General features: G+C 38.5%; 1 protein-coding gene across 9 annotated transcripts in view; it reads right to left on the reverse strand.

The window, feature by feature from the left end:
* NUP98 (nucleoporin 98 and 96 precursor) overlaps positions 1-12,535 on the reverse strand; it is a 120,444-nt gene that overhangs the window by 63,073 nt on the left and 44,836 nt on the right. For 7 of the 9 annotated variants that reach the window (XM_032359519.1, XM_032359518.1, XM_032359517.1 and 4 more), the window contains one exon: positions 5,114-5,254. The exons of the other annotated variants lie outside the window; for them this stretch is intronic. In XM_032359519.1, coding sequence (XP_032215410.1) covers positions 5,114-5,254 — 141 coding nt within the window. The remainder of the gene's footprint in view (positions 1-5,113; positions 5,255-12,535) is intronic. 9 annotated transcript variants of the gene reach the window in all.

Consider the following 12,535-nt stretch of genomic DNA (forward strand, 5'->3'; position numbering starts at 1 on the left):
TTAGGAAAAGACAAATTATCAAAAATCATTCAGGGGGTGCCTGGCTAGCTCAGTCAGAAGTTCATGCTACTCCTAATCTTGGGGTTGTACGTTCAACCCCAAAGCTGGGTGTAGAATTTACTTAAATAAATAAAACTTTAGAAAAAAATTTAAAAAACCAGTGGGGTGCCTGGGTGGCTTAGTCAGTTAAACGTCTGCTTTCAGGTCAGGTCATGATCACAGGGTCGTAGGACTGAGCCCCACATGGGGCTCCCTGCTCAGTGGGGAGCCTGCTTCTCTCCCTCTCACTCCTCCTGCTTGTGCTTTCTCTCTCTCTTTCTAATAAATAAATAAAATCTTGGGGCGCCTGGGTGGCTCAGTAGGTTGGGCCTCTGTCTTCAGCTCAGCCCCACATTGGGCTCTCTGCTCAGCCTGCTTCCCTCTCCCTCTATGGCTGTCTCTCTGCCTACTTGTGCTCTCAATCTCCCTCTCTGTCAAATAAATAAGTAAAATCTTAAAAATAAATAAATTAAAAAAAAAAATAAAGAAAGAACACTGGGTGCCTGGGTGGCTCAGTCCGTTAAGTATCTGCCTTCGGGGGCGCCTGGGTGGCTCAGGGGGTTGAAGCCTCTGCCTTTGGCTTGGGTTGTGGTCCCAGGGTCCTGGGATCGAGCCCCGCACCGGGCTCTCTGCTCAGTGGGGAGCCTGCTTCCCTCCCTCTCTCTCTGCCTACTTGTGTGATCTCTGTCAAATAAATAAATAAAATCTTAAAAAAAAGAAAAAGTATCTGCCTTCAGCTCAGGTCACAATCCCAGGGTTCTGGGATGGAGTCCCACATCGGGCTCCCTGCTCCATGGGGGAACCTGCTTCTTTCTCCCTCTGCCTCTCTCTCTCTCATGAGTAAATATATTTTTAAAAATCTTTAAAAACCCAAACTATTCAAAACACTACCAACTAAAAATGGCAGGTTACAATATTTACGGTACATCCTTCTATTGAAAACAACTAAAACTAAGGAATATAAAAAAAGTGAAAATATCTTTTAACAATAAAGTTGATTCTAATGTTCACACAAATCAATTAGACTTCTAATTCACCTCAACACCAAAGATCTAAGTTGTTGTTTTTTTTTAAGATGATTTTACTTATTTGAGTGGGGGCAGAAAGAGAGTACATGTGCATGCACAAACAGTAAGAAAGTACAGAAGGAGAGGGAGAAGCAGGCTCCCCACACAGCAAGAAGCCCGATTCAGGGCTCAATCCCAGAATGCCAAGATCATGACCTGAGCCAAAGGCAGATGCTTAACCAACTGAGCTACCCAGGTGCCCTTAGTAAAATCTACATTTAAAACAAAAAATGTATATATCTATAACCCACAGTGACAAAGAATGGGACATCACAAATGAACAGAAGAGAAAATATAACAAATTTCTAGGGGAAAAAAGTAGACAAAGCAGTGACAAAGCAGGATAGAGCAAAGTATAGCTTAGAGTACATTCAAAGGGTCTAAGAGCCCAAGGTGGAGCGTATCTGCCCTGTAGAAACCCAGAAAGATTAGGGATTCAATGACACCAAGATCCATGAAGTGAGACTGAAAGCAGGAGAGATGAACCAATGCAAAGTACATACACAAAACACCCATACCTTCATCCTCTTAATCTATGATCCTCAACAGATAAGCCAAACATCAGAGAGTGTGCTGCTGATGAAACCAAGTTAACATATGGAAAGAACAAGGGCAACTAGTTTCAGTACTTGCATCATCCCAGAGCTAAGAATGTGGCATTCTAACAATCAGAGGACCCGTGGATAATAGTTGGTTCCTGAATTACCTACCTTAAAGTGAAACTTACTGGTAAACTAGCTCTACTCACATACATACATTGCCAGTAAGCTTTTTATTATTTTATTCTTGAATATGAATGGTAAAGATCACAGAGCATTAAAGAGAAGAACCAAAGCAAAAATAATCCTGAAGATTTAAGGCACAGAAAAGTCCTAAAAAATTTTTTTAATGCCAGTTAACAAAGTTTCAAGAAAAATTGCATCTAAGAACTGGATGCTTGAGAAAGGGAACTTTCAGAAATGAGAAAGAATTCTTTTAAGTTGAAAATAAGAATTCAAAAGGATGATTTACAAGACATTCAGAAACCTCCTGAAAAATACAAACAAAGTTTAAAAATCAAGCATTAAGACAGAAATGGTGCACATGAGTGGCTCAGCTGGTTAAGTGCCTGACTCTTGACCTTGGCTCAGGTCATGATCTCAGGGCTGTGAGATCAAGCCTCAAGTCAGGCTCCGGGCTGGGCATAGAGCCTGCTTAAGAATCTCCCTGACATGGGAGGGTATGTGATATAGTGAGTGATATGAAGTGTGTAAGCCTGACGATTCACAGACCTGTACCCCTGGAGCAAATAATACATGGTATGTTAATAAAAATAATAATTTTAAAAATTTTATTAAAAAAAAGAATCTGACAAAGCATAAGAGACTCTTTTTTTAAATTAACATATCATGTATTATTAGCCCCAGGGGTATAGGTTTGTGAACCATCAGGCTTACACATTCCACAGCACTCACCATAGCACATACCCTCTCCAATGTCCATAACCCAACCACGCTCTCCATACCCACCCACCTCCCCAAGGCAACCCTCAGTTTGTTTTGTGAGATTAAGAGTCTCTTGCGGTTTGTCTCCCTCCTGATCCGATCTTGTTTCATTTTTTTCCTTCCCTACCCCCCAAACCCCCCACTTTGCCTCTCAAATTCCTCGTATCAGGGAGATCAATATGATAATTGTCTTTCTCTGATTGACTTATTTCACTCAGCATAATACCCTCTGGTTCCAGCCACGTCATTACAAATGGCAAGATTTCATTTCTTTTGATGGCTCATAGTATTCCAATGTGTATATATACCACCTCTTCTTTATCCATTCATGTGTTGATGGACATCTAGGATCTTTCCATGCTTTGGCTATTGTGGACACTGGTGCTATAAACATTTGGGTGCACATGCCCCTTCGGATCACTACATTTGTATCTTAACGGTAAATACCCAGTAGTACGATTGCTGGATCGTAGGGTAGCTCTATTTTCAACTTTTTGAGGAACCTCCATGCTGTTTTCCAGAATGGCTGCACCACTTTGGAATTCCCACCAACAGTGTAGGAGGGTTCCCCTTTCTCTGCATCCTCTCCAACATCTGTCGTTTCCTGACTTGTTAATTTTAGCCATTCTGACTGGTGTGAGAGGTGGATCTCATTGTCTTTTTGATTTGTATTTCCCTGATGCCAAGTGATGTGGAGCAATTTTTCATGTGTCTGTTGGCCATAAGAGACTCTTAATCTCGGGAAACAGAACAGGGTTGCTGGAGTGGAGGGGTGTGGGAGGGATGGGGTGGCTGGGTGATGAACCTTGGGGAGGGTATGTACTATGGTGAGCGCAAAGAATTGTGTAAGACTGATGAATCACAGACCTACAGCCCTGAAACAAATAATACATTGTATGTTAATTAAAAAAAAAAAAGAAAAAAGAATCTCTCTCTCTCGCGCCTCCTCCCACTCTAAAAAAATAATAAATCTTAAAAAAAAAAAAAGACAGGGTATAAGCAATTCAGTGAAATTTCAGGACAAAGGGAAAATCCTAAATGCTTGTGGGGGTAGTAGCTGAACAAGTCTCAAGAATCAGAAAGGCATCAGACTTCTCATCATATAATGGTTAATGGAAGCAGTATAGTCCAAGTTCTGGGATAAATTTTCACACTAGAATTCCCTAACATTAAGGCATGAGGAACAAAAAAAGGTATTATCAGACCTATAAGTGATCAAAGTTTACCCTTCATATACACTTTACTTAAAAACACATTCCCGACAATTCAGGAAATAAATAAAAGGGAAAAACCTACACCTAGGACAGAGCAGTTCCTACTAAGTAGACTTGAAGGGAATACTGGAAGCAATGATGAAGGCCTACGGAATAATCAAGAGTTCACACTGCTGCAGGAGGCAATGATGTATCCAAAGTAAAAGAATTCTGATACCATTCTTAAGAATTGGAACCAATTTAGGAAGGTAATAAGAGCCGGTAATCCAAGGGGGAAAAAGAATTACAAAATTCCAGAAGAACGAAAAAGCTGTATAAAAAAAGTGTTTATGTGGCTGGGCAGCAATATTTTCACAGTTGTGATAATATGCTGTGTTCACATTTACAACTTTTAAACTATTCTTTTATCAGAGAAAAGGTGAAGGTAATAATTATAGGACAGAATACATTATCATTGTTATCAATATGAAAATATAAAGATGGCAAAAGAAGAAATGAGGAAAAAAAAGAAGGGTAAGAAAGGGCACTAATACCCTTACTTATCAAAGGTACTCAAGAAATACTCTCTCAGTTGATAGAATAAGTAGAAGTATGTAGGGACATGACTTAAATTTGCAAAAGGCTTATTCAAATGTGGTACACAGATCATGACAGCATGGGAGATGAACTTCATCGTACATCTTTCTTTTGCTCTCTCTCATTCACTCAATTTATGCCAGGTGATAGCGGTTTTTGTTTTTTTAATCTCCAAAGAACAAATTTCTTTTAAAAAAGACATTTAAGCTAAAAAGTTAATTTTAAGTTAAAAATAATAACAACAGAGGTAGGAGGCAGAGAGGGCAAAAACTAGAAAAGGGTATTCAAATAAATGAAGTATAAAAGACAGTAGAGAAACTAAACTAAGGTATTTAGTAACATAGCTCTATTAGGAGAAGTGAATAAAGAACACAGGTAGGTGGCAAGTGAGCTCTATTTCTCATCTCTCATTAACAAGTTAAATTTACTTAAGACTTAATAAAGCACAATACAGCAACATAAGCAAATCATTTAGAGATACGAACTTAACTATAAACCAGAAACAAAGTGGCAGTAACAAAGCACTCTCTTTAGGGGACCAGGCCTGGGAGTGGGGAAGCAGAAAAGGCCAGGATCCATTGCAAGCCCTTCTGCATCACATGGCTATTAAGTGATATGTGTCTGTGTACTGCTTTGGTAGGGGTGGGATGGACTGGGAGGAAAATCAGGTCACCAAGTCAAGTTTTAGCAAGAAATAAATGGAGTAAAGCCTTCTAAAGTGACTGACACTTACCTACTGGGGCCTGGGGGGCTCCAAAGCCCAAAGTGGCTGTCGTAGTATTAAATCCAGGGGCCCCAAAGGCTCCTGTACCAAGAGGCCCTCCGATCTTAGGTTGGTTGTTCCCAAACAAAGATGCCTGTCCAGCACCAAGAGCTATGGAGACAAGAGGAAAGAAAAAGTGCCACAGGAGATCCTTTCAATGTTATGCCAGAGGTCAGTTACTTAAAAATATAATACATTTGGAAACTTCATAATGACCATTCATTTCAATAAGAGGTAATACAGTAAATGCTAGTTATTGCCAGGCACTGTGCTGAGTACATTATATACATCAGAGGCAAAATATTTAACCTCTCTGTGCTTCAGTTTCCTCAACTATAACATGAGATAGTAATACATAGCTATTTATCCTAAGGCTAAAATGAATAAACACATATTAAGCATTTAAAAGAGGACTGGTAGATACTAATATTCATTAAGTATTAGCTAGTATCTCAATTAATCTTCATAAGCCCGAAGTAGGAAATATCCACATTTAACAGATGAGAAAACTGAGGAGTTAGTAATCAATTCAATGTCATAAATGTAATAAATGGTGAAAACGAGGTTCAAACCTTGGTGCATCTGCCAATACAATTAGGGTTCTTAAATTGCTACAGTACAGTAATACAGAGTTTGAAAGAATTAAAAAAAATAATCAAGTCTCCTTAAATTCCAGTATTTGTAAATCAAAAAATGAAGCTGAACCAATCACAATGTCATCTTTTTGACTAACATATAGGCTAAACTATAGAAAACCAAACCCAATACATCTTCTTTGAACAGTAAGCAAGAAAAGTAATACTTTCAAATATGCCATCTCAGGAAAACTACTTTATACCAAGATAAACGTTTTGTTTTCTAAAAAGCTAAACAGGGGCACCTGGTTGGCTTAGTTGGAAGAGCATGCAATTCTTGATCTTGGGGTTGTGAGTTAGAGCCTCACTTGGAATACAGAGATTAAGTAAGTAAGTAAGAAAAGAAAGAAAGAAAGAAAGAAAGAAAGAAAGAAAGAAAGAAAGAAAGAAAGAAAGAAAGAAAGAAAGAGAAAACTAAATGCCTTGTGATGTGCTTACCAAGCAGACTCAAGTGTCATCATGAATCAGACCAGATGGAATAAAAACTTATTTCACCAAGGGGAAATCCACTGCAGAAACTTGTGTTTTAAATCTTAAGGAATTTTGCTTATGGATCTTGTGGTTGGCAGTGAAAATGGGGTAAATTTGTTTAGAATAAATTATTGGCATAAAAAAATTTCTATCCCCTCCTGCTGAAAAAGTTACCGGCAATTTAGAAGATCTAAAGTTCCTTTTAATGCAACAATGAAGTGAGATAAAAATCACTTCAAAGATAAAATACCTGGGGCGCCTGGGTGGCTCAGTGGGTTAAAGCCTCTGCCTTCAGCTCGGGTCATGATCCCAGGGTCCTGGGATCGAGCCCCGCATCCGGCTCTCTGCTCAGCAGGGAACCTGCTTCCCTTCCTCTCTCTGCCTGCCTTTCTGCCTACTTGTGATCTCTGTCTTTCAAATAAATCAATAAAATCTTAAAAAAAAAAATAAATAAAATACTTAAGAGGTCAAAAATATTAAGGGACACCAGGGTGGCTCAGTCAGTTAAGCTCCGGACTCTTGATTTCAGCTCAGGTCACAGTCTCAGGGTGTGAAATCAAGCCTCCCCTTGGGCTCTGTGCTCAGTGTGGAGCCTGCTTGAGATTCTCTCTCCCTCTCCACTTACTTGCACTCTAAGTAAAATCTTTTTTTTTTTTTTTTAAAGATTATTTATTTATTTATTTGACAGGCAGAGATTACAAGTAGGCAGAGAGGCAGGCAGAGAGAGAGAGGAGGAAGCAGGCTCTCCGCTGAACAGAGAGCCCGATTCGGGGCTCGATCCCAGGACCCTGGGATCATGACCCGAGCTGAAGGCAGAGGCTTTAACCCACTGAGCCACCCAGGCGCCCCTCTAAGTAAAATCTTTAAAAAACAAAAACAGAAACAAAAAAACTGCCCAGAGATTATGATTAAGAAAAAAAAAAAAGAAAGACAGGAACTCCATATTCAGAGATTCCACACAATATAAATTAGTGAGGGTACTACTGAATGGACAAAACATTACTTAACTGTATAACCTCATTATTAACAAGAAGACAATAATGAAGCAAAGGGATTATTTCTCCCAAATCCCAGCTTTGGAACAGGAAATGAGACTCCTTTTAATGTTCCAAACCATTAGAAATTCCTGAAAATTCCAAGAAAAACTGAAATTACTTCCTTGAAGGACATAGTTTACAGCACAAATTTCAGAATTCTTTATTTTTCCAGGGAACAAATACCTCTTTACCCCCTGAAAAAAAACTTAAAAGAAACACCAATATATAAAATAGAGAGGGACACCTGGGTGGCTCAGTCAGTTAAAGCATCTGCCTTTGGCTCAGGTCATAATCCCAGGGGCCTGGGATCAAGTCCAGAACCAGGATCCTTGCTCAGTGGGGAGCCTGCTTCTCCCTCTGTCTGCCACAACCCACTGCTTGTGCACTCTCTCTCTCTGACAAGTAAATAAAATCTTTTAAAAAGATAAAACATAAAAAAAAAAAAATGGACAAAAACTTCTCATCTGGATGGGTGTGTTTTCCCTCACCTTTGCAGCAATCCTGGATGAAAAAACATAAAACAGTCTAAAATTCACTGTTATTTCAATAATCCCCCAAAAAAGGGGCACCTGGGTGACTCAGTGGGTTAAGCTGCTGCCTTCGGCTTGGGTCATGATCTCAGGGTCTAGGATCGAGCCCCGCATTGGGCTCTCTGCTCAGGGGGAACCTGCTTCCCCACCTCTCTCTCTGCCTGCCTCTCTGCCTACTTGTGATCTCTGTCAAATAAATAAAATCTTAAAAACAAACAAACAAACAAACAAAAAAAGAACAAAAAAGGCACTGGGAGGTTCAGGTGACCTGCCTGTATATTGTTCCAATTTATTAATGGAAAAATAGCATTTTATCCAGATCTATCTCCTATTATGCAACTGGATTTTTATGCTTAATGAAAGTGACTAATAGTCCACAAGTTAAGGGACATTTTGATGGAAGATAAAGTCAATTTATGAAATGTGGTATATTTATAATTAGTTGTAGGTATCATAAAGCAAATATATGGAGGGCACCATAGTACTAGCAGCCCTAGAAACTCCAAAGATGCTCAAGAGAAAAGCAAAAATGGTTATATTCCTTTTGAGATCTTCTAATAAACTTTAAAATTTTATTTTATTTATGGTATCTTTTACTTTGGGTAATTTTTCTATGTATACCTTAGTATAACAATGAACTTTCCTAAATGTACCTTTAAATTTATTACTTCATGAACTTCAAGAACTAAAATTTCTTAATATTACCAGGTAATTACCAAGAAAATGCTATACTATTGATAGTGCCAATGAGAGTTAATATCACTGTCAAATCAGAAACTTAACACTCCCATGATTTAATGAGTGTTCCTTAGTCTGAGCATATCAGGTAGGAAAATACCACACACCAAAGAATAACATAAAATGTTTTACAGGAAAATTTGTTATTAGGAAATTTTACCGAGGTAGGAGTCTGAATCTCCATCACTCAAAACAAAAGGAGTATGAATCTCTATCACTCAAGACGAAAGGTGCACAGGAACACCCACTTAGCTAATGCTCCAAAAAGACATCACCCAAAGCTACAGTGCTCTTCTGCTTGTGATGTCAGGAAATGTACAGGTCATGAACATGGGTATTTACATACAACTCTCTCCAGACACACTGCTCTCAAAGCCTAAAGTCTGCTTTAGCAGAGGTGATCATCAAAGAATTCTAACAGTATAGGCACGATGGTTCACAGAATTCTCATTTCCCTACATGATCTACCTGCTGCAAAGGTTAGAGGTGTAAAATTCTTTACTGATTATATTCAGGTTTTAGTTTAGACAAACGAAGCATGAATGAGGGCTATATAACAATAGTAAAAATGTTATCTCTTGTCTCTGAGGTAGAATCATTTAAAGAAAACTGAATATACTCAAATAAATGAAAAGGTTGAGATATTACATTATTGTGGAAGAGAAGATAATAGCACTAGAAAAAGTTATAAAACATTATATAATTTGGACAATAAGAGAAGGCACTGCTAATAAATAACCTTCAAGACCTAGAAGCCAAAAGGAAAGAATGACAATTTTAACCACATAAAAATGAAACCTGTAACCGACGATACCATAAAATTAAATGATAAACTTAAAGACTTGGTGGGAATATCTCTAACAGACATTACAGTAGCATCTTACCCGAGCTTTAGGTTTAAGGTTCACAAACTGGTTAGGGTCAAAACTACCCTTGAAAAAGCTTGTAACTTGCCCACGCCAAAGCTAATTTTCCCTCCAGGATTCGAAGAGGACACTGATGTCAGATGATATATTTTGCTTAAGTTCAGGGTTCATGCTACACAAAAAACTAGAGCTTTTAAATTTTTATTTCTTATAAAATATATGTAATAGAATTTGGGTAAGTTAAAAAGTTCAAATAAAACTCTACCATACAACCCAAAAGAGTTAATATCCACAATACATAAAGAGCTCTCAAAAACAGATGAAGAAACAATGATCAAATATTATGAACAGGGAATTAAAAGATTGAAATGGCCAGTAAACATACATAAGGGTATCCTTCACCAGTGATCAGTGAAGTGCAAATTAGAATACATCAGTTTCCACTATCATACATGTAAAGATGAAAAAGTCCAATGACATGGAAAGGCATGGGGAAAATGAGTACTTTTATACAACGAGAGCAAAAATTCATACTGGCATTCTTTTTGGAAGGCAAATCCGTAAGACTGACCAATATGTGTGTATCTTCTGACCCAATTCCAACTATCAATTCCATAGTAATACTAACACATACAAAATTATGTAACAAAGATCTTCATTATTGCATTGCTAATAATATCAAATAACTCAAATGTCTACTAAAAGGGGAAAAGTGAATTATGGTATGTGTATGCATTCACATATCATGTGTACAGATGCACATACACACACAGTGGAATACTAAACAGCTATTTTTAAAGAATAAGTTAGATCTATACATACCGACTGAAGAAAAAAATATATGCCCAAAATGTCATGGGAAATGAAAAAATGAAATACAGATTACCATGTAAGGCAGATGCTTTCAGTTTGAAACATTTTTTTTTTTTAAGATTTTATTTACTTATTTGACAGAGAGAGATCACAAGTAAGCAGAGAGGCAGCCATAGAGAGAGGAGGAAGCAGGCTCCCCACTGAGCAGAGAGCCCGATGCAGGGCTCGATCCCAGGGCCCTGAGATCATGACCTGAGCCGAAGGCAGAGGCTTTAACCCACTGAGCCACCCAGGCGCCCCGAAACATTTTTGACTGTAGCACACAATATGAAATACAGAGACCCATAACACACATAACTGAAACAAAAATTAAATGATATTTAACCTTACTTTGTACAATGATTTTTGTATTCTAGTATTTTTATCCTTAAATGCTATCTGTATAGCACTGTTTAAATACCACATCCAACTAATGTGTCTCAGCCTTTGGTTTAAAAAAAAACACTCATGCAGGATATGGTTTATATTTAAGAATATAATAAAAAGGGGGCCTCGGTGGCTTAGTCAGTTAAGCATCTGTCTTCGGACAGGGTCATGGTCCCAGGGTCCTGGGATCAGGTCCCACATCAGGCTCCCTACTCAGTGGGGAGCCTGCTTTTCCCCCTGCCTCTGCTCCTTCTCCCCGCTCGTGCCCTTTCTCTCGAATAAATGAAGTCGTAAAATAAAAATAAATTTTTAAAAAGAGAATAAAATTAAAAAATACATAAAACACATACCAAGTACAACTGTGTGTGTGCACATTTGAAAAATGTATAAAATGAAAAAACTGTACAAAATGTGCATAAAGGAGTCTGACAAGAACATGCCAAACTTTCAATAGCTGTTACTTCACAACTGAAATATGTTGACTTATCATGATACTTCCTTATTGTCGAAATTTTTTTTAAAGCATTTATATCTTTTATTTGAAAAAGAAAATGGGGGGGGCGGCGCCTGGGTGCCTCAGCGCATTGTGCCTCTGCCTTCAGCTCGGGTCATGATCTCAGGGTCCTATGATCAAGCCCTGCATTGGGCTCTCTGTTCAGCAGGGAGCCTGCTTCCCCCTCTGTCTTTGCCTGCCTCTCTGCCTAATTGTAATCTCTCTGTCAAATAAATAAATAAAATCTTAAAAATAAAAAAAAGAAAAGAAAATGGAAGGAAACAGTTCATAGTGAGGTTCTATTAGAAAAGAAAGGACAAGGGTGCCTGGCTGGCACCCTTGAGCTGGTGGAGCATGCAGACTCTTGATCTTAGGATGGTAGGTTAAAGCCCCACATTGGGTATAGAGATTGCTGAATAACAAAAATCTTAAAAAAAAAAAAAAAAAAAAAAAAAAAAAACACAAAGAGGGTGCTGGCACCTGGGTGGCTTAGTTGACTAAGCAACTGCCTTCAGGTCTGGTCATGATCCTAGAGTTTCAGGATTGAGTCCAGCATGGGGCTCCCTGTCTGCTTCTTCCTCTGACCACCCTCTTCTCATGCTCTCTCTCCCGTTCTCATTCTCTCCCAAATAAATAAATAAAATCTCAAAAAAAAAAAGAGAGATGACAGATAAATGATCAGAGCACATAAGCAAAGACAAGAGATAACTGGACAGTGGAAACAGAAACCATGGAAATAAGTGGTTTGCAACTAAATGACCACAACCCATGGTCAGATGACTTGGGAAACAAACAATATATTAAGTACTTTAAAAACCACATTGAAACTGTAAATGCTAAAGCACTTATTCATTTTATGACCAATACTACTCTCATTATTGCTTAAAACAGTTTGGCAGGCAGAAGGGTCAATGTCTTCAAAGGCACTAAAAAATAATTAATAGTAGGAAAAGAGACAAAGGTGTCACAGCCCTACATGAAGGTGGAAAGAACCGACCTTATAAAACCTATTTGCTCATTACTTTAACTAACGCTCTTACTGCCCTCTTTTACTATTACGGTTATCAGCCTTACTTGATTAACAGTTCAAAGTCTCAAATGCATGCCTGTTACAACGGTAGCAGGAGGAAAATGAAAGTTAATAATGCCATCATACTGCCAAGTCTCATATTAAATATTAAAATTCCCAGATAAACTGGGACTATCAGAAGACAAACATCTGAGGCACCTGGGTGGCTCAGTGGGGTTAAGCCTCTGACTCCAGCTCAGGTCATGATCTCAGGGTCCTGGGATCGAGCCCAGAATCAGGCTCTTTGGTCACCAGGGAGCCTGCTTCCCCTTCTCTCTCTCTGCCTGTCTCTCTGCCTACTTGTGATCTCTGTC

Source organism: Mustela erminea, chromosome 9, assembly GCF_009829155.1.
Source record: "Mustela erminea isolate mMusErm1 chromosome 9, mMusErm1.Pri, whole genome shotgun sequence".
Lineage (NCBI taxonomy): Eukaryota > Metazoa > Chordata > Mammalia > Carnivora > Mustelidae > Mustela > Mustela erminea.